Raw genomic sequence first — 23116 nt, forward strand, 5'->3', positions numbered from 1 at the left:
AAAAAAAAAAGTATATATCTGTGTGTGTGTGTGTGTGTGTGTGTACTGAGCAAGAGCAGTTAGGCACAAAACAATATATATAAAGTTTACATGAAGTTCTAAAACAGACAAGACTAACCCATGGCAACAGAAGTCAAACTAATTGATGGTAATAGAAATCAGAAGAGTGGTAACCTTTTGTGATGGTGGTGATACAGAAAAAGAGTAAGTAACCGTTAGGGAGTAAAAGACAGATGTTATATCTTGATATCTTGATACACTTTGATAAGTGTACTTATCAAAACTGTATGCTTAAGATTTGTGCATTTAACAATATGTAATTATTCCCCAATAAAACTGAAACAGGAAAAAAAAATAACCTGAACTCATGTCCCTAAACCTGGTCTTCTTCCATCATGCCATCTACTGGCACAGACCAGAACTTAAGTGTCATCCTTCTACCTTCATCTCTCCCACCCCAGCCCCTGTGTCTAACTAATCATCAAGGGTTCTTAAATTTCTCTCCTAAAATCTTTTCATACGTCATCTCCAGCACCTGAGTCCACACCTCCATCATCTCACACCCAAACCCTTGCATCCACTCTAATCCCTCCTCCATCCCACTCTCTGTACAAGAGCCAAATTAATCCAGCAGTCAAATTAAACTTTCAAAATCCAAATGCTTATGTCCATACTCCTGTTTAAAACCCTCTGATTGCTTCTCATTGCTCTTGGCATAGTGACAAAATTCTTTCATACGACCTAAGGGCCCCACCCACATGGGCTGGCAGCCACCTCTCCAGCGTAATCTCATTTCTCTCACCCGTGCTGTTTCTGCTCAAGTCACACTGGCATTCCTTCAACCTCCTGTGTTTACCATGCTCCTTGCAGCCACAGGGACTCTGCAGATGGTCCCTCTGGCTGGAACACTGCTCCTCGCCCTGATGAACTCCTGCTCATCCTTCAGTTCAGATGTCATTTGCTCAGAAAATTCTTGCTTGGGGCTTCCCTGGTGGCACAGTGGTGGAGAGTCCACCTGCCAACGCAGGGGACACGGGTTCGTGCCCCGGACCGGGAAGATCCCACATGCCGCGGAGCGGCTGGGCCCGTGAGCCATGGCCATTGAGCCTGCGCGTCCGGAGCCTGTGCCCCGCAACGGGAGAGGCCACAACAGTGAGAGGCCCGCATACCTCAAAAAAAAAAAAAGAAAATCCTTGCTTGACAAGACCAAATCGACTGAACAAACTTTTTTTTTTTTTTTTTTGCGGTACGTGGGCCTCTCACTGTTGGGGCCGCTCCCATTGTGGAGCACAGGCTCCAGACGTGTAGGCTCAGCGGCCATGGCTCACGGGCCCAGCCGCTCCGCCGCATGTGGGATCTTCCCGGTCCGGGGCACGAACCCGTGTCCCCTGCATCGGCAGAGGGACTCTCAATCCCTGTGCCACCAGGGAAGCCCCCAATTAATGTTTAATCAGAGATTGTCTTTCCTCTAGGGTATAAGCCTCCTGAGGACAGGGAATGTGTCTTATTCCCCATGATATTCCTAGTACCAAAAACAGCACCTGCTACGTAGTAGGTATTTAAATATTTACTGAACAAGTTCATAAATCAGCTTTTTGGTTTGCTCGTTTATTTTCCCACTGTTTTGTCTAGAGATGGACACAAAATATTTGCAAAAGACCAAGATCTTCAAATTGCAGTTGTAGCATTGTCAATGTTGTCATCTGTTAAAATGGATTTATCAAAGCTTCAAATGAGAACTTAAATGCTTTCTCATCAAAGTAAATGAATGCAAAATACATTCCATGAAATATTTTGACATTTTAAAATTTGTATCAGACTGACCTGCTTTCATCAAAACCAAGGACAGGATCAGCTGTTTTCTGAGTCTTTCTAGTAAGAAATAAAGGCGCGACTTTCACTTTTCCTTAGAAAAATAAATGCTTAGGTTAGTATCAAGGTTCATCATCTCCACTTACCTCTAGGTACTTTTAAAACTTAAAAAAGAACTTTTTAATTAAAAAATTTTCTATAATGAGCTGATCTCTCAACTTGGCAAACTCAATATCAGAATCTCTTGGGGAGCTTCTTTTTAAACTACAGATTCCCACAACCCACCTCTGGAGATTCTCAGTCAGTATGTCTAGGGAAGGACCTAAGGATTTAAAAATTTTTTAAATTTACCAGATGATTTTGATAATCAGTCAGCTTTGGGAACCACTAAGTTAACTGAGGCTAAATAGATACAAAGAAATGTAATCAGTTAAAATACACTCAGTTACCTTTTGTAAAACTCTTCACTACATTATAACTTTACTCATTAAAATAGAAATATTTAATATAATTAAAAGGTTATATTTTATAAGACAAGAGATTAAATCAAAATGAGATAAAGTTAAAGTTCAGAACAATATAATCCCCCCAAAACATTCTAATGTTCATCATCAAGTTATCAAATCTGATTACCAGGGACATTTTTAGGAGTCTTGTTAAGTTTTTTTCCTAACACATCATTCAGACACTGAAGTTTCTTCTGATTTTTCTCAGGATGCTTTAAAGGAGTAGGACTTGAACCTGTTATTACAGAGTCCTAAGACAGAATAAGAAAAAAAATTTTTAATAACATACAATTAATGTTATTAAAATTTCAAAAGGATTACAGTGCTAGAAGCCATGACAAGATAATCACATTAGGAACTCCATACATCTCCCTGTCAGAAACTAACACGGAAAACACAGGATATGAATGGCAATAGTCTGTGCTTATATCATACAAGTTCACGTGATCAAAGAGTGGATTTATTATGACCATGGGTTTTCTTTTTTAAAGAAGCAACGAACAGACTATATTGCAGATAAAAGAATCAATACAACCAAGCTATAATAATTATGGCTATTCCCTTTCAGAACTATACATCCTAGATATGTATTAGATGAAGTCTGGTAAGTTCTCATGTGGTCAGCATACATCTATTGAGCATCTACTATGTGTTAGGCAATACAGCAGGCACTGGGAACGCACACAAAAATGAAACTCTAGAGTTGGTGTCAAGTTTACACCAGGGTTTAGAGGACAGAGGGAGAGCTAATCTATGAGTAAATCGTTTAACTAGTGAGCTTCCCTGGTGGTGCAGTGGTTAAGAATCTGCCTGCCAATGAAGGGGACACAGGTTCAAGCCCGGGTCCAGTAAGATCCCACATGCCCGCAGAGCAGCTAAGCCCGTGCACCACAACTACTGAGCCTGTGCTCTAGAGCCTGCAAGCCGCAACTGCTGAGGCCACATGCCATAACGACTGAAGCCCGCATGCCTAGAGCCTCTGCTCCGCAACAAGAGAAGTCACCGCAATGAGAAGCCCGCGCACCGCAACGAAGAGTAGCCCCCGCTCACAACTAAAGAAAGCCCGTGCGCAGCATCGAAGACCCCAAACAACCAAAAATAAATGAATAAATAAATAAATTTATTTTAAAACATAGTTTAACTAGCTATAATACAGTATAGTGAAAGTAATACTGACTAAATACAAAAAAAAACCCCATGAAAGTAAATTACAGTACATATAGGGAAGGAAACTATTTGTCTTGAAGGCATCAGCAAAGCTTTCAAGAGTAGGTAGTCGATTATTCACAGCATTTTTCATAGCCGAAAAGTGAAACAACCCAAATGTCCATCAACTGATGAATGGGTAAATCAAATGTGGTATTTCCATATAATGGGGTGTTGCTTGGTAATAAAAAGAAACAAAATACTGATTCTACGACATGGAAGAACCTTTAAAACATTATGCTAAATGACAGAAGCCAGATACAAAGGACACATATGGTAGGATACCATTTATATTAAATGTCCAGAATAGGCAAATCTATAGAGACAGAAAGTAGATTAGTGTTTGGCTAGGGCTGGGGGAGGGGAGATAGGAAGGTGACAGCTAAGGAGAATGAGGGTTCTTTTGGGGGTAATGAAATATTCTAAAACTGACTGTGGTGATGAATGCACAACTCTGTGAATGAATGCACACTCTTTAAAAGTGACTGAATTGCACACTTTAAATAAATCATGTTATTATATTTTTTAAAAAAAGAGAGAGAGATGGTGGCATAATTTAGCAGGATCTTAAACTCTGAGTAGGAATTCCTCAGGTGGAAGAGAGTACCTAATATACATTTTACGCTGAAACTACAAACTGAAAAAAGTAAAAATTGCAGCCTTTGGGGAAAAATGAATAATTTGGTATGACAGAGCAAAAAGAGTGTGTTTGAGGAAGGGGGGGTTGTTTTGAGGAAAAGGAGGAGCTAGTTCAGCCTAAGAAGGATCTTGAATGACTTGATAAGGATTCTGAGTGTATTCTGTAGGCAAAAGAGAGCCAAAGGGCTTCCCTGGTGGCGCAGTGGTTGAGAGTCCGCCTGCCGATGCAGGGGACATAGGTTCGTGCCCCGGTCCAGGAGGATCCCACATGCCGCGGAGCGGCTGGGCCCGTAAGCCATGGCAGCTGAGGCTGCGCGTCCGGAGCCTGTGCTCCGCAATGGGAAAGGCCACAACAGTGAGAGGCCCACGTACCAAAAAAATTAAATTAAATTAAAAAAAAAGAGAGCCAAAGCCTTCGAAAAGAGAATGGAAAATGATATTTTTCTACCACCTCACGGCTTCCTACAATTCTACCTTATAATTTTATAACAGTTACCTTCTCCCATTTCAAACAGAAGAACAGAACAGAATTTGTATCAATGAATATTTGTAATACTTACTTCTGTTTCTGACCTTTCAGGGAGCGTCTGATGTCTGGACGAACGCCTTAAAGGTGTCACTATTTCTTCAGTAGCTTTTGACCTACTAATGTGTAAAGCTTTTGCTTTTTCAATCAATTGTTTTGCTTTGGATACATTTTTTGAAGCACTGCTTACCTAAACACAAATGTGAAATAATAATTTAGGTTACTGGCAAATATTTTATATTTAATAATAGAAAAAAATAGAAAAGGCAAACCTTTAAAGACAGTAAAAAGATCAGTAGTTGCCAGGGAAAAAGGAAGGGACGAACAGGCAGAGTACAGAGGATTTTTAAGGCAGTGAAACTACTCTGTATGGTACTATAATGGTGGATACATGTCATTTCACATTTGTCTAAACCCACAGAATGTACAATACCAACAGTGAACCTTAATTTAAACTAGACACTGGGTGATAATGATGTGTCAATGTAAGTTCATCAATTATAACAAATGTACTATTTTGATATTATGGGGAAGCTATGCATGTGTGACAGCACTGGGTATATGGGAAATCTATACCTTTTGCTCAATTTTGCTGTGAACCTAAAACTGCTCTAAAAAATGAAGTCCACTAAGTACATATATAATAGAAAAATATAATCACAGATCATACTAAATAAAAGACCAAAAAAATGGTTATTCAAATCTTACCAAGGAAATGAAATTAAAATGTGTCTAATTATACTTGGTTTGCCTTTATTTCTTGCTTGAAATCTATTCAGATAAATATAATTACATTTGTGAAAAATACCCAAAAAGATATCCATATTAAATGTCTGTATATAAAAAAATTTTTTAAACTAGATGTCTGGCGGGCTTCCCTGGTGGCGCAGTGGTTGGGAGTCTGCCTGCTGATGCAGGGGGCAAGGGTTTGTGTCCTGGTCCGGGAGGATCCCGCGTGCCGCGGAGCAGCTGGGCCCGTGAGCCGTGGCCGCTGAGCCTGCGCGTCCGGAGCCTGTGCTCCGCGACGCGAGAGGCCACAGCGGTGAGACGCCCGCGTACCGCAAAAAGAAAAAAAAAAAAAATATGTCTGGGGACTTCCCCGGTGGCCCAGTGGTTAAGACTCTGCGCTTCCAGTGCAGAGGGCATGGGTTCAATCCCTAGTCAGGGAAATTCCACATGCTACGTGGTGCAACCAAAACAAACAAACAAATAGATGTCTGTACAGATAAGAATTATTGGTTATTTCCCCATTATCTTCATGGCATCTATTCTTTGATTTTAGTCACTTTTAGGCTGAATCCTTTAGAGAGAGGTTGAAAAGGTAGTAGGTATGGAAAAGAGCACTGATAAGAATAAAGTCTGGCCTTCAGGCCTGGCTCTGCCACTGATGTACTAAGCGATCTTGTGCATTTAAATATTATCTTCCAGATAATGTATTTTCCATATTCTGAGTTCTACAGGTTTTTACATTTGGATTAAAAACACATAGCAAGCAAAGAGCGCAGGGTTTGGAAGATGGCAGACGACGTGGACCAGCATCAAACTACCAACACTGTAGAAGAGCCTCTGGATCTCACCAGGCTCAGTCTGGATGAACGAATCTATGTGAAAATGAGAAACGACAGAGAGCTTCGAGGCAGGTTACATGCTTATGATCATTTAAATATGATATTGGGAGATGTGGAAGAAACTGTGACAACTATAGAAATTGATGAAGAAACATATGAAGAGATATATAAATCAACCAAACGGAATATCCCGATGCTCTTTGTCCGGGGAGACGGTGTTGTGCTAGTTGCCCCACCATTGAGAGTTGGTTGAAACAAAGAATTTATCCTGTGTGGAAAATAGGAGATTTTGTATGATTGCCTCTTTAAATGTAGATAATATTCAAAAGAGAAACAGGCGTACGTTTTCATTTTAAGAAATAACCAAGAATTCCTCCACTTCTGAAATAAGTTGATTTGTAGCTAACTCACAAATTCTTAAGCTAAATGGCATTTTTATTTTTCTCCAACCCTTCCAATAAATGTGATCACCAAGATGCAAAAAAAAACCCCAAACAAAACACATAGCAAGCAAGCTGCAAAACAGCTCACATTATATGATCCCTTTTAAAAATGACATATAAATATTTAAGGATAGGAAAAAGTCTGGACAGATGAACTTGTAACTATTAAAAGTGGGTTCCTCCTGGGGACCTCCCTGGTGGCACAGTGCTTAAGAATCCGCCTGCTAATGCAGGGTACACGGGTTCAGTCCTGGTCCGGGAAGATCCCACATGCCATGGAGCCCCTAAGCCCATGCGCCACAACTACTGAGCCTGTGCTCTAGAGCCTGCGTGCCACAATTACTGAAGCCGGAACACCTAGAGCCCGTGCTCCACAACAAGAGAAGCCATTGCAATGAGAAGCCCGCACACTGCAATGAAGAGTAGACCCCGCTCGCCACAACTAGAGAAAGCCCACGCACAGCAGCAAAGACCCAAGGCAGTCAAATTAATTAATTAATTAAATCCAAAGAAATAAATAATATAAGCAGCATTTAAAAGTTCAGTAGAATCTTTCTAAAAAGTAAGAGAGAGAGCAATTAAGAAAAAAAAAGTGGGTTCCCCCCAAACAGTAGGAGAGAGAAAATTTTAAAAGTTTTCACTTTTAAATTTATATACTACTGTGTCTTTTAATCAAATGTTTGCTGTTTTTAAAAAGTTAAAAAAAATTTTTTTTTGACTGTGCCTTGTGACATGCAGGATCTTAGTTCCCACACCAGGGATCGAACCTGTGCCCCCTGCAGTGGAAGCATGGAGTCCTAACCACTGGACACCCAGGGAATTCCAAAAACTTTTTAAATGTTTTTTAAAAACATTAAAAAGAAGAGGCATGGAAAAAAATATTTTTTTAATTAAAACTAAAGTATAAAAAAAAGGATATGGATATTCAGAACATACATAAGGAGGTTAGGAATGTTAAGGATCTGCTTTATAGTAGCAGAGCGACAGATTTTTGTTGTTCTGCTAGCAAAATTTTTTTCTTTTTCATAAGTTTATTTGATTGATTGATTTTTGGCTGGGTTGGATCTTCGTTGCGGTGCACGGGCTTCTCATTGTGGTGGCTTCTCTTGTTGCACAGCACAGGCTCTAGGTGTGTGGGCTCAGTAGTTGTGGCTCGCGGGCTTAGTTGCTCCACGGCATGAGGGATCTTCCCGGACCAGGGCTCAAACCCGTGTCCCCTGCATTGGCAGGTGGATTTTTAACCACTGCACCACCAGGGAAGTCCCTAGCAACATTTTTGACAGGCTGATGAACCTTAGGATAAGTTAGTATTCAAAATAATCCAGCTAAATTTAAATTAACGACTCAATCATTGAAACAGTTAAGAAAGAGAGGGCTTCCCTGGTGGCTCAGTGGTTGAGAGTCCTCCTGCCGATGCAGGGGACACGGGTTCGTGCCCCGGTTCGGGAAGATCCCACATGCCGCAGAGCGGCTGGGCCTGTGAGCTGTGGCCGCTGAGCCTGCACTCCGCAACGGGAGAGCCCACAACAGTGAGAGGGCTGTGTACCGGGGAAAAAAAAAAAAAGACATGTTTTAGTGAATGTGTGAAAAAAAGAAACTCCACATGCATTTTGGCATGTAGTTCTGCTATTACCTGAAATCTGTTTTTTTTTCTAACAGTTATTTTTCTGATAAAAGTTTTTAAAAGTTCATGTTTATAGAAAAACAAAAAACAGAAAAATGAAGAAAATCAAAATCAACCATAGTCCTATCATCTCAAAAACCAGTCATTTCCAACACCCTCCTTTCTGACCTAGCTGCCTGCCCTCCCAGCTCACACTTGGTTACTCCTGACTAAAACAGGAACTTCCGTCCTGACAGCTCTCTACTTTCTCCTTATTTATCAGCCCCTGGTACCCCTTTTCCCTGTCCCCAGCTTAAATTCCATCATATATCATGTCAACTCTCAAAAATATTTTCACCTCCTTTGGCGCCACTGTCCTTCAAAACAGGTTTAAATATTTACTTTATAAGATTAATGATAACAGTACCAAGCATAGTACCTAGAGTGAGATAAGAAGCCCCCCGCCGCCCCACACGGAAAAAAAAAAGAGTTGTTAAATAAAAACAAAAGAGATACCAACTTTCTGTGGCAGTGGCTTTCACCCAAGGATTATATCAGAACCACCCTGGTGGCTTTTTCAACACACACACACACACACACACACACACACACACACACACACACTTGTACCTACTCACCCAGGAGTGAATCCAATTCTCTCATCATAAGGGATAAGCAGTTTACTCTACAAAAGCAGCTAAACTATTCTTATACATACAACCTCTCCCTTTAGGATAGTGGTTTTCAACTGGGGGTGATTTTTCCCTCCAGGGGATATTTAGCAATGACTGGAGATATTTTGGTTGTCATAGCTAGGGCAGTTGGGGTGCTATTGGCATGTCAGGGGTAGAGGCCAGGATTATTGCTAAACATCCTATAATGTACAAGACAGTTCCCCAAAACAAAGAATTATCCAGCGCACAATGTCAACAGTACCAGGGTTGAGAGACCCCACTTGTTAGCCTCTAATCTATAGAAATAAACCAAAAATTCAATCATGCTTATTTCCATAAGCAGCCTTAGGGAAAAAGATTGGAATATAACTGTCACTAAGAAAACTTTTTCTAAGTAAACGATACTGTCTTTATCAATTGCTTTCATCTCACAATAAGATATGTTGATCTCTTAATAAGCTAACTAGAGGAATAAAATAACAGCAAAAAATAATATAGGGTTATAGTTAACATAACCAATCTATGAAATATGTGAATCTTCTTTTGGCGTATCACTTCCAATAGTAATAGTTATTGTTTTACAAAACAGAATACCACTTACAGGACACCCTAATATTTCAATTACCTTTCTAGTCTGAGACTCAAAATCTTCATCAGCTGCTTCAGATTTCTTAGACCTTTTCTTAGATTTTTTCTTAGATTTTTTGGGAGTACTAATTCTGGTGAATTTCATTCTGAAAAAAACCCAAAAAGATATTCACAAACATTTATATGATTATAATGTGTAAGAATTTCAATTAAATATAGAAAGGAACCAACTAGGGCTCTAATTTCTGGACAGTTCTGAAACAGAAAACGAAAAAAGACACCCCCCCCATCAGTTTCAAACTACTGATTCAAAAGTAAGCCAAACTCAATGTTAAACTCTTAGAAAATATAGTTTCATTTTATAAATCATAAGCTTTCCAGAAAATTAGCCCCTAAGATTAGCCAGAACCAACATGCAAGTATATGTTGAGTTGGCCAAAAAGTTCATTCGGGTTTCCCGAGGCATCTTATGGAAAAACCTGAGCAAACTTTCTGGCCAACACAATACCTCACAGTATATGGCTCAGCTTACCTAAAAAAGTTCTATGATTTATTTTTAATCTTATGTTTGTTAAATGCACAGAATTCATATTTGGAGGATATTTCTCCAGGAATTAACAACTACGATAAATAAGAGTTTAAAACTCATCTAAAATACGTCTAGAATTCTTCTGAAATCATGCCTGACTTTAAATTAAATATGGAAAATGAGCAACATTTTTGAAACCCTGTTTTCTTTTTCTTATAAATCAGCTGTGTTCTAGAAAAAAAAAAACCACAATTCTTCAGTGCTTGACATATTTTCCTTCACATCTAATAATACATGCAGAATATTTAGAACTTGAGAACAAAACAAAACTTTACCTAATAGGACTCTCTGAATCAGAGGATACTGTTATTAATTCCGCTGTATATAAGCTACGCTTCCCTGATAAGTTCGCTGCTTTTGGAGTGGAAGCTTTTACTGGACTATCGTCTTGTGCGTCTTCAGAATCAGTAGCTCTAATGATTACTGTAGCAGGTGTGCTGCTACTTATTACAGATCTTCTGCTTGGTTTCAGTGTAGAAACATATACCAAGGTGTCTTCAGTCTCAGCTTTACAGTGTATAACTTTATCCTTAACTGGTATGCCGGTTTTTCTTGAAGACTTATTGTTACACGGAGAGGAAATTTTTAGAGGGTCATCATCTGCTGCACCTTCACAAACAAGGTTTTTGCTGTTAAGTAATGTGCTGTTTTTGAAAACTTCTGTTTTCTTTTGTCTTAAACTCATTCTAAGCCTGTTTTGATTTTGTTTCTCTTTAAAGGAAAAAGATGATTCTTTCTCTTGAGGATTTCTCTCTCTATTTTCACCTGGAATAGCACCAGTATCTAAGATTTTTTTATTCTTTTTCTTCAGCTTTTTACTTTTCTCCTTAGGAAAACCTCCTTTATCAGCATGTGTCTGTGAATTGCCATTATTTGAAACCATTTGAATATTAGGATTTTCCATGATTTTTTTAGAATTATTGTCTCTTCCTTCCTCATTTAAAGATTTTTCATTGAGCTCTTTCTGCTTATCAGAAGACTTTTTGACTCCATTTTTAAGTGCATCTGATGTTGGCTGCCTAAATGCTTTCATAAACTGCTGTCTTTCTTCTAGAGTGCATTTTGGTTTCACAGCTTCAGAACTTCCAGCTTCCAACACTGCCAATTCTAGTTCTTCCTCATGTATAACGACATTAGATTTTCTTTTCTGACTCGTCTGTTCATTCTCAGGATCAGACAGACTATTTTCCATTTCCACCTGCTTTTGTTTCAAGAAAATTGAGGGTATTTTCCCTGTCTTTTTCGGAGGGATGGGGTGAACCTGTGCAAGAACAGTGACTGTCTTAAAGCGGACCTGTTGGGAAATTTCATAGGTTTCTGGGTCAGTCATACAACCACTTTTGACTGCATCATCAACAGTTTCAGAAGGAATACAAATAGACACTGTAGAGTCTGGTGCCTGTTCCACTTTACTTTCGGTGTGACTTTTTAAAAATTCCTCATATGAGACAGTTATTGTACTATCATTTAACTGGGCTGTTTTAGTTATATTATCTCTAGATTCTGCATCATTTGCAGTATTTTCCATCTCATTAGTTAGGGAAGGCATTATCTGCTTACTATCATTACCATCTCTTTTAAGGAGATTTAGTTCCTCTGCTAAGGGTAAACTTTCACATAGATCTATTACCTCTCTGTGCTTCCTTTTCCTCAATTTTCTGCGATCATTTTTTGAGGGGCCTTGTTTAGGACTTACTTTCTTAGAACTTTTTTTGGAGGTCATAGTGCTTGATTGTTTTTTGGTATCTTGAATACTTTCTGCAAGTACCTCGACATGTTTCTTATAGAGTAAAGCAGAAGTACTACTTTCCACAAAATTGTTACTTAAACTGGAGTCTTCCTTGCTATCATCACTGTTAATTTCAATTGCAGATTCATTTTCAGTTTTAATATGACTTAGTTGATGAGATAAATTAAGTCTCTTTCCTCTCTTCCTATTCTCTGTATTTGAGGACATTTCCAAAGGTGTTTTACAGTCTTTGTCACTGTCAGCAGGCAATGGTGTGGATGACTTTATCTTGTACTTTTTTGCTGTTTGAGTTTTCTCATTTGTGGGTAAAGTCTTTCTAAAATAATCCAGAATATTACTGGATTTTGGTGGAGAGAAAACCCTGTCTCCAGTCTTCCCCATTGGTGATAAATATTTAGTGATTGTTTTGCAAGTTCTGTCATCATCTTTCCTTCGCTTCTTGCTTGCCTATCAATTTAAAAGAAGAAAAAAAGCACTTATTTCAAGCAACATAAATTTTAAACATGGATCTATTATTTTATGTAATGCGATAAAAAAAAGGAAGGCTCCCTTAGTTGATAAACATTACATATTAGGAAGAAAAAGAGCTTTAAAGTTAAACCTACATTCAAATCTCAATGTCACGTCAAGTTATACAATTATAATTTGTGTACTTTATATATTATACGTCAATAAAAAGTTTCAAGGCCCCCTATGCTTGTGTAAAAATGTGTTAATTACTGCTGGCCTCTGTTTACTCTATAACCTTTGAATAGTACCACCCACCCCACAGAATTTGTAATGAACATATTACATACAAACATGTGAAGTCTGATGCATGCTAGGAACTCTATACATATTATTTCCATTCCCTTTATACTGTTTTAGTTAAAAATAAACAAATCATTCTAACTATTTCCAAGAAACAGGTACATGGTGAACAAGCCTAGGATCCCAAAATTTACTAATTAAGTAAAAATTATAGTGGACATTTACTACAAATAAAACAAGACTTTTCAGTGTTTTAGTATGCTATTAAGAGTTACTGCCTGCCTCTTATACTATTTAGTACCCTTAAAAAAAAGCTCCATCAACTTTATTTTTAACTTCCCTCAGTTCATTTGTTAGAAAAAACTTGCCAGAACAACAAGAAAACCTTTTTGTTTTTTTTGAAGATAAGTAACAAAAGAATTATAAGTCTAGAAAATGAAAATGGATTATAAGGCTATCATGATTAAAAGCATAGCACTGATGCATGAATAGGCAGGCAACTTAATAGAACCGATTAGAAAACCAGAAAGAGACATAAGTGTGTATTTAAGAATTTGGTATATTATAATAGTAGCACTCAAGTTAGTGGGCAAAGAAGTAGTTAATAAATAGTACTGGGACAAATTTTAACCCTCTGGATAAATATGAGACAAACTAAATTACAGACAGATTAAAATTGTACATCTTAAAATGAACTGATAAATGTACTAGAAGAAAATGCTAATGAGTTGTTAGTATTATTATTATCGTGAGCTCGTATCAGAGGCACAATGCCATAGGCTCTGGAGTCAGGCAGATCTAAGTTCAAGTGCTGGCTCTGACATCTACTAGTGTGGGACCTTAAGCAAATAACTGTTAATTTTCGAACTTACTTTTTCTAACCTAACTTACCTTTAATTACTTCTTAACCTTCTCTCATCTGTAGAATACAGATAATAACACCTCATCACAGGGTTGATATTAAGTAAAATAATGTGTATAAGGTCCTTACCCTTAAAACACTAAACAGTAAGTATCATTACTGTGTAATAGCCCTCTAAGCAGGGCACCAAAAGCAGAAAGTGTAATGCAAAGACTGGAAAACTGAGGAAACAAAAAGCAAGAACTGTGTAATTCAAGTATCAAAAGTCTTTCTTCACACCTGAGACAAGCAGAGCAACTGCCTTTTCAGCAAAGAGGTATCAGCATAACATCTATTAGCAGGCAGACAAAAGTACTCAATTCTAAAAAGTAAGAAAGAGTCCCAGCGAAATAAGTGAATATACATCTTGGCTCACTTCGAAGACATCTGTTTGCATACTTGTTAGAATGTGAGCTTGAAAGGTGTAAAAATATAGCAAAACCGTCTACTTTTAGATGCTACTCCACTACCTCATGGCATTAGAATCTCTTAACAACAACTGCTTAGTACATTTCACTGAAATTTGATGAACACAGGAGAATAACAGCATGCCAAGCTGGGACTTCTAACTGCAGTATCTTAAGCCCTAGAACAATGAGATAGTGATTTTTAAATGAAGTGCCTTTTTTGATTCCTGTAGTGACAATCTAAGCGGTATTCCTAGAGCAGGTGATTGGGTGGACAGGTAGAACTTAAAGATTCTTTTCAACGCTAAAGTTCTGATTCCTTATCATGAACACCAGACTTGACCCTGGGATCCTCCGTAACATTTCACAAGTCCAAAACATCAAGTTCCAGAAACATTTCAGGATCTGGGAACTAGTCCTTTACTAGGCCTCTTAAGGTCCCCGCAAACATCTCACAATCCCAATACTCTAGGCACCTATCACGTCTTTAAGAAACGACACACCCCAGCAATTGTTCCACAGAATGTCAGACTCTGGGGCGTCACCAGATCTCTCCTTCCCCCTCATAGATCCTAAGTCGGGATTACCTCTCCCCCACACCCAACATTCGGAGATATTCAAGCTCACCTCATTCCCGTAGTCTTTCACCAGAGGGGGAGCAGCCGCCGCCGCCATGGCCAAGACCCCCACCATGCTCCTTGCTTCCCGGAATCCCGGTTCCTAGGACCTTCCGTGGCCCGGCCCGGCCTGTCGGGAGGCCATGGAGGCGGCCGGCTCCAGCAGGAGCGAGGAGCTGGGCCGCGGGGTCCGCCTCGGACTCCCCCGCGCCCACTGCCCGGGGTGGTCGCAGAGGCTGGGCCCAGCTCAACCAAGTAGAACGCGGGAAGAGGCGGTGAGAAAGCGCGGGCAGCGAAGACCCTCGGGCGCGGTCGGTGAGTGCGGGGTGCCCCTGAGGCCGCTGCTCCAGTTCTGAGTGATAGGGACTGAGGATCCCGCGGGGAAAGCAGGCCGAACACAGATCCTACCCGCGGGTTTCGGAGGGAGTTCTTGTCAATTGGGTTTTCGCGCCGTCCAGAGTGCAGGGGGCGGAGTTTAGATTGCTTCCGGAGGCTGCGCGGACAGTGAGGCGAGAGGGCCAAAATGCTTCTTTGGCAAGCGTGCAGGAGGCGGGATTGCTTTACCGTGAATCTAAACGTAGCGGGGACTTCGGAGATTCAAACATCTAACGCCCAGTTTCACTGATGAGGATATGATTTGACTAAGTCCGTTGGTGGCAGAATTAGAACCCCATACTTTTGACGCCCCAGACTAGCCCCTATTTAAAAGTGGAAATTCGAAAAATACAGAAAAGTGAAGAACAATTAATTACACTACCACACGGAATAAAATGTTATTTTGGCAAGCGTCCTACCTAGAGATACGCCCACTTGGGGTCCGAGATTTCGACTTTTTACCCCTAATTGATCTCAGGAGGCATTTCTTCCCGTGGATTTCGTCCTCGCGAGCAGCTAGGAGCCCAAGGTCGTCGCCTCAGCTGGCTGGCGTGTGTTCGAGTTGTTGCTGGGTACCAGTAGTTTGCTAGTTTGTAGTGAAGATAATCTCATACATCATTTGCATTGTTTTCACAGACATGTTTAGCTTTACTTTTTATTTTTCATTGCACTTGCAATATAGAGAGTGTGTTTATTTTGTCTGAGTGCTAGTTTTAACTACACGGTATGTAAGAGCTGAAACAAGTCATGTAAATACACCTGTCAAATAGTAACGGGAAGCCACCTTGTTCGGTCGGGTTATGCAAACTGATATTAACTGTTGACGTAATTGTGTCTATCTTTATGGTATTTGCTATTGCCTGGACAACATAAAGGGTACAAATTTCTCCAATGAAATTAGTGGTAATTACTTTCTCCTTGAAAATTATTAACCCCGGATAAAGTTTTTCAGGAAGGGATACTGCACTTCTAAATATAAACTGTTTTGTTGTTTTGGTTTCGTTTATTTATAACTCACGTAGTGTAAGAACGCTGCGCAAGGAGAATGACGGCGACGAGGAGAAGATGGAAGAGCAAGAGCGTGGAGGAGGAGGAGAAATCAATTAGAAAATTACAGAAAAAACTGAAAGTCTGACTTTCACCCCCTAACTCGGTCTCTTCCTCTTAGCCCCAATGGCAGCCAGTATTACCTATTTGGTGGATAGCATTGCAGCCTTTCTTAATACTTTTACATACATATACGTATCCGTAGAAAAATCTTTAGTTTTGTTTTTCTTTACATAAAAGGTAACAATGTAAATATCACTCAGCAATTTGTTTCTTTCATCATTGTCTTCAAGAGCTATACAGGTCGATCTGATTCGTTCCCTTTCATTCCTGAGCATTCCACCCGATTATGCACATTTTATTTATCCATTTCCTTAGTGATGATCATTTAAATTGTCTTCAATTTTCTGTTAGTCAGACAATGAGTCAGCGTACATTCTTGTCTCCTTGAACACAAATGGTGCTTTTCCAGGATACACAACTAAACGTGGAATTGCTGGGTTGTAGGGTATGTCTCTAGCGCTTTTTATTCTTCTAAAAAGCTGAGCATTTAAAATGCGTTGAGGGCTTCCCTGGTGGTGCAGTGGTTGAGAATCCGCCTGCCAATGCAGGGGGACACGGGTTCGACCCTTGGTCTTCTAGCACTATAAATATCTGCTTATCTTTAGATATTTCAATATCTTTACACAGCTATTTTTTAAAATAAATTTATTTATTTTATTTATTTATTTTTGGCTGTGTTGGGTCTTCCTTGCCGCGCACCGGCTTTCTCTAATTGCGGCGAGCGAGGGCTACTCTTAGTTACGGTGCATGGGCTTCTCATTGTGTTGGCTTCTTTTATTGCGGAGCACTGGCTCTAGGCACGTGGGCTTCAGTAGTTGCAGCACGCGGGCTCAGTAATTGTGGCTCCTGGGCTCTAGATCACAGGCTCAGTAGTTGTGGTTCACGGGCTTAGTTGCTCCGCAGCATGTGGGATCTTCCCGGACCAGGACTTGAACCCGTGTCCCCTGCATTGGCAGGGGGATTCTCAACCACTGCGCCACCAGGGAAGCCCTGATCTAACAATTTTAAACAGTATTCATTAAAGTCCTGTTATGGTGGTTAATTCTCTTTTAACACCACCCTCCATACTTTCTCTCCTCCCACATTCCCAATATAGTTATATTACAAAGACTTGTACACTTGTACAGAAATGTTGATAGCAGCTTTATTTGTAATAGTAAAAAACTTGGAACAATCTATCAACAGGTACATTAACAAACATATCCATACCATGAAATACTACTCAGCAATAAAAAGAAATGAACTATCAATACATGAAACAACATGGATGAAAAAAAGAGTATATATTGCATGATTCCATTTATTTAAAATTTGAGAAAAATGCAAATTAATCTCTAATTACAGAAAGCAGATAATCATTGCCTGTGTTCAGGGGTTGAAGGAGGAATAGATTACAAAGGAATAGGTTACATGGAAAATTTGGGGAGTGATGGAAATGTTCATTTATATTGGTTATGGTGATGGTTCCACAGGTATCTACTGATGAAAAAGTTCATCACATCATATACTCTAAATATATGCAGTTTATTGCAAATCAGTTATACTCAATAAAGCTGTTTAAAAAATGGTTCAAGCTGATTGAAGGTTTTTAGCATAGGTGGGACTCTCTAGTGGGTTCTACTGTAGGATGATCAGGAGATTTTCATTGGGGGACTTCCTAATGTTAATAGGTGGAGGTCTTTTCTCTGGACCACTTCGTTTCTCCTCCAGTCTATTTAGGGGCAGAGGTGTTTATATCTCATGCAGTTTTGTGGCGGCATCACCTAAATGCATGCAATAGGGCAATGGACCTAAAATATCTAACTCTAATATTAACTGATGTCTCCCCTTTTCAGTTCCATACCTCATTCTCATGTGCTGTGTTATTCATCCTTCCATCCATTCCATAAATACAAATGAGTGCCAGCTATGAACAAAGCAGCTGTGAACAAAACAGACAAAAATGCCTATCCTTTTAGAATTTATATTCTGGTTGGAAGAGACATGTAATAAAAATGATCCATAAGTAAAGTATATAGTACGACAGGGCTAAATGCTGAGGAGAAAATAATGCAGGAAGTAGGATAAGGAAAGGAATGTCAGAATAGGGGTTGTGATTTTTTTTTAAGTGACTAAAATTTTTAAAAGGATGAGTTTCTCAGGAGTCTTTGGGGAGAGTTAGCCCAATTCTGAATGGTTCATCCTCTGAAGTTTAGGTTGTAACTTCCTGCAGTTTTATTGGGCAATTACTACTACTCCACTTTCCATCTTCCAAAAATTTATGGAACTCTCTAGTGCTCTTTTGTGTTCTCTACTGTTCCATTTGTCCCTAATCCATTTGTTTTCCTAATCCAGTTTTAAATCCCTTAATTGTTATTTTTATGGGGTTTTGGAAGGGAAAGGAGAGAAGCACCTGTGGCCAAGCCAAGAAAAGCCTTAAGACTCAGTTTACGGTTTACCTTGTTCAAGAAACTTTTCCTGATACCTTCTTCCTTCCACTTTACCTTAGGCTGGATTAGGTGGCCTCTGTGCTTCTACTCATTGCATTCAATATATTAGAATATAAATTCCTGCTTATGTGTGAGTGATGCCCCTACTGGACTATGAAGGCAAGTCCTAGGTCTCATTCCTGATTTGATTCCCAGCACCTAAGCACAGAGCCAGACACATACCTTGTACTCTTTAGATATTTTGTAAATAAATGTGTGCTTTTACCTGGCCATACTATTCAGCCTTTGCATGAGTCCTGTGAGGAAGACATTTACATTATTGTCGATTTAGAGAAATGTAGCTCACACATGTTTCCAAAGTTACAATGTTTAGCCAAGTCTCCTAACTTAAACTTCAGTGCTTTTTTAAAAAGTTAATTAATTAATTAATTTTTGGCTCCGTTGGGTCTTTGTTGTTGCGTTCAGGCTTTCTTTAGTTGTGGCGAGTGGGGACTACTCTTTGTTGTGGTGCGCAGGCTTCTCATTACGGTGGCTTCTCTTGCCGTGGAGCATGAGCTCTAGGTGCGCAGGCTTCAGTAGTTATGACATGTGGGCTCAGTAGTTGTGTCTCACGGGCTCTAGAATGCAAGCTCAGTAGTTGTGGCACACGGGCTTAGTTGCTCCGCGGCATGTGGGATTTTCCCAGACCAGGGCTTGAACCCGTGTCCCCTGCTTTGGCAGGCAGATTCCCAACCACTGTACCACCAGGGAAGCCCCGCAATTATATTCTTATCATAAATAAATCAATTAGCAAGTCCTTTGTTTCTTTTTTGTTTTTGCGGTACGCGGGCTTCTCACTCTTGTGGCCTCTCCCGTTGCGGAGCACAGGCTCCGGACGTGCAGGCTCAGCGGCCATGGCTCACGGGCCCAGCCGCTCAGCGGCATGTGGGACCTTCGCGGACCGGGGCTCAAACCCGTGTCCTCTCCCTCTGCAGGCGGACTCTCAACCACTGCGCCACCAGGGAAACCCAAGGTCTTTGTTTCTTGTAGCATGAGGAGTCTGTGCCTCTGAATCTGCTCACCTCTGGGTACTCTTGAAATTCAAGTCAGTGCTAGACTAATGTGGTGACACGGAGATTAAAAACTCTGTAAAGCCCTGTCTGATGGCCTGCTGGCTTCTGTCATCACCACCTCTAGATCAATCTTCCTCTCTGTTATTGACCAGAGCATTTACTCTTCAGAAACTTGTGCTCTAAAGTTAAAAAAATAAAAAAATAAAAAAATTTAGAGCCTGGGGGCGCAGTTTTACATCTTTACTTCAGTTTTCTTCTTGTTATTTTTGTGGGTAGTGTGGATATATTAGATACACATTTCCTGCCTCCCATCAGTTAGTAGGTCAAGGAAATAAAGTTGAATGAGACTAAGATTGGTAGCTTGTCTTTATGGAAGTTTTCCTTTTAATTTTTTTTTTTTAATTTCACTTAGTAAAGCTTTCTGGAGTGGGAGCCAATTCTGTTCAATTAGCTTTAGAGAGCACACAGAACATATCATGTTCAGGAACAATGAATAAATCCTGTTTTTTACTGACTCAATGTGTGTCCAAACTCTCCTGTACCCTTGAATCATTTGCCTATCTTTCCCCCTGCTCTCACTGTCAAAACTCCATACAAGGGCTTCCCTGGTGGCACAGTGGTTAAGAATCCGCCTGCCAATGCAGGGGACATGGGTTCGAGCCCTGGTCTGGGAAGATCCCACATGTCGCGGAGCAACTAAGCCCGTGCGCCACAACTACTGAGCCCGCGTGCTGCAACTACTGAAGCCCGGTTGCCTAGAGCCCGTGCTCCGCAACAAGAGAAGCCACCGCAGTGAGAAGCCCGTGCGCCGCAACGAAGAGTAGTCCCCACTCGCCACAACTAGAGAAAGCCTGCACGCAGCGACGAAGACTCAACACAGCCAAAAATAAATAAATTAATAACAAACAAACAAAGACCCCAAAACTCTGTAAAAGCCAACATCCTAATTCAAGTCTGCATCATATCATAACTAGACTAACGCCATTTAGTTCTGCCTATTTACTCCCCTCTAGTTATCTCATGCATATTCATTTCACTGAACAAATATTTATTGAGAATTTACAGTATGCCAACCCCTGCCTTACCTTAAGACAAACCCAAGTCCCACCTCTCTATCATTTACCTTCCTAAAACATTGTTTTGCAAATGTCACTGCACATGCAAAAATCTTTAATGTCTATTCATCAAAGTCAAAGCTTCTTTTTTTTTTGCAGTACGCGGGCCTCTCACTGATGTGGCCTCTGCCGTTGCGGAGCACAGGCTCTGGATGCGCAGGCTCAGCGGACATGGCTCATGGGGCCCAGCCGCTCCGCTGCATGTGGGATCTTCCTGGACCGGGGCACGAACCCGTGTTCCCTGCATCAGCAGGTGGATTCTCAACCATTGCGCCACCAGGGAAGCCCAAAGCTTCTTAACCTGAACGCCAGGGCCCTTACTTTTCTCTTAACTTCATCTCCCAATATATTATTCTGTCCTTCCTCTCCAGGCAAAGTGGTCTGCTCCTCCTTCCTTACACAATCCATTTATATTCCTGTCTGCAAGTCCTTATACCCTTTCCTTAGTTTTATCTTACCTGGGGTGCCTTTACTTACTCCTTTTTGTTTAGTTAATGCCTTGATTCATTCCACAGGTATTTGTTGAGCATTTACTTAGTGCCTTACTACTTTAGGATAAAAATAATCTCCCATTTTCTCCAGAAGAGCCTTCATTTTCTAAACTTCCCTAATTTCAAGTGTCATTTACTTAGCACCAAGCAATGTGGTAGAAAGAGCTTTAGTCTGGCCCAGGAAAACTGCAGTCTAGCCTCTAGCACAGATTCATTGTGTAACCTTGAGACAATCACTGTTCTGTTTTTGTTTCCTGGGGAGGCAACTCTGCCATCCTCAGCCAGGGGTCAGCAAACTATGGCCAGAGGGGAGAAGGGGGGAGGGATAAACTGGGAGATTGGGATTGACACACTAGGATATATAAAACAGATAACTGGTAAGGACCTACTGGATAGCACAGGGAACTCTACTGAATACACTGTAATGGCCTATATGGAAAAGAATCTAAAAAAGAGTGGATATAGATATATGTATAACTGATTCACTTTGCTATACACCTGAAAGTAACACAACATTGTAAATCAACTATACTCCAGTAAAAACTTTAAAAAAACAAAAAACAAAAAACTATGGCCAAGGCCACATCTGACCCACCATCTGTTTTTGTATGGCCCCTGAACGAAGAATGGTTTTCACCTTTTTAAGTAGTTGAAAAAAGATGCAAAGAAGTCTTCCCTGGTGGCGCAGTGGTTGAGGGTCCGCCTGCCAATGAAGGGGACATGGGTTCCTGCCCTGGTGTGGGAAGATCCCACATGCCACGGAGCGGCTAGGCCCGTGAGCCATGGCCGCTGAGCCTGCGCGTGCGGAGCCTGTGCTCCGCAACGGGAGAGGCCACAACACTGAGAGGCCCGCGTACCAAAAAAAAAAAAAAAAAGATGCAGAGAATATTTTTTGACATGTGACAATTATGTGACATTCAAATTTGTGTCCATAAGTTTTATTAGCACACGGTCACACTCATTTACTCACTATATTGCAACAGAGGCCTTATGGCCCACCGAGCTCCACATTTTCAATTACCTGGCCCACACAGGAAAGTTTGATAACATCCGCCTTGCAGCTCTGCCAGGATTTAGGTACCTACCACTGGCCCACGCTTAGGCCTCTGTCTTGGCTCCCTCATTAGACTACGAGCTTCTGAGTGATGGGGCCTTTGATTCCTGTGAGCGTGGTGCCTGATTCACAGTAACCTCCTAAAACACTAGCCACTGCAGGGATGCTCGTTTACTAGGGAGGTAGGACAATGATGATTCAAGACCCATCCAGGTTGAAATCCCGACGGCTTGAGAAAGTTGATTCTCCTCTCTGTCCCACAGTTTTCTCCTCTGTGGGATAGAGGTACAAGGAGGCCTCGTAGTGAGGCCAGAATAAGATAAGGGGCGGGAAGCACTTCGTGAGGTGTAGTCATTAATCTTTCCCTGGCTCCATGCGTGCCCCGAGGAAGCATCACTGGCAGGTGCTGCTTGGGAGCTGAGCTGAGACCAGCTGGGCCTGAGCGCGGGGGGCGCCTGGCCCCGGACGCTCGTTGAGCGCTGCTGTCAATCAAGGCCGCCGTGGGGCGGGGCGGGGCGGTGCTTCCGCCTGCGCGTGGCCGCTCGGGGCCGCTCGGCGGCGCCTGGGACAGTCGGCAACCGCGCCCGCAGCCGCCGGCCGCGCGGCCGGACGAGGGGACGATGGAGCTGGAGCCCGAGCTGCTGCTGCAGGAGGCCCGCGAGAGCGTGGAGGCGGCGCAGAGCTACCGGCGGGAGCTAGGCCAGAGGCTGCAGGGGCTGCGGGAGGCGCGGAGGCAGGTCGGAGGGCCGCGCCCGCAGGGGCGCTGTGGGCCCCGGGGAGGGCGCGGGGTGCCCGGCGATGGGCGAGGGCACGGAGGACTGCGAGGGGCGGGAGTGTCCGGAAACTCTGAAGGGAGAAGGGAAGTGTCTCTGAAGGTTCGGGAGACCTGGCGGGGTCTGGGAATGGGGAGG

General features: G+C 41.4%; 2 protein-coding genes and 1 pseudogene across 3 annotated transcripts in view; 2 read left to right on the forward strand and 1 right to left on the reverse strand.

Annotated features, from left to right (window-relative positions):
* ATAD5 (ATPase family AAA domain containing 5) overlaps positions 1–14655 on the reverse strand; it is a 35890-nt gene extending 21235 nt beyond the window's left edge. The window contains 6 exon segments of the mRNA XM_007452382.1: positions 1825–1906; positions 2446–2569; positions 4724–4879; positions 9603–9711; positions 10430–12351; positions 14590–14655. Coding sequence (XP_007452444.1) covers positions 1825–1906; positions 2446–2569; positions 4724–4879; positions 9603–9711; positions 10430–12351; positions 14590–14655 — 2459 coding nt within the window.
* On the forward strand, positions 6188–6731 carry LOC103070003 (U6 snRNA-associated Sm-like protein LSm3 pseudogene; annotated as a pseudogene). The gene has a single exon (XR_014368618.1). The product of XR_014368618.1 is annotated as a U6 snRNA-associated Sm-like protein LSm3 pseudogene (transcript).
* Positions 14656–22724: 8069 nt separating the features above from the next.
* The window catches only part of CRLF3 (cytokine receptor like factor 3), a 34774-nt gene continuing 34382 nt past the window's right edge, over positions 22725–23116 (forward strand). Inside the window, exon 1 of the mRNA XM_007452383.1 lies at positions 22725–22942. Coding sequence (XP_007452445.1) covers positions 22826–22942 — 117 coding nt within the window. The 5' untranslated portion in view covers positions 22725–22825. The remainder of the gene's footprint in view (positions 22943–23116) is intronic.

Source organism: Lipotes vexillifer, unplaced genomic scaffold (genome assembly GCF_000442215.2).
Source record: "Lipotes vexillifer unplaced genomic scaffold, Lipotes_vexillifer_v1.1 scaffold216, whole genome shotgun sequence".
In the NCBI taxonomy this organism is placed as follows: domain Eukaryota; kingdom Metazoa; phylum Chordata; class Mammalia; order Artiodactyla; family Lipotidae; genus Lipotes; species Lipotes vexillifer.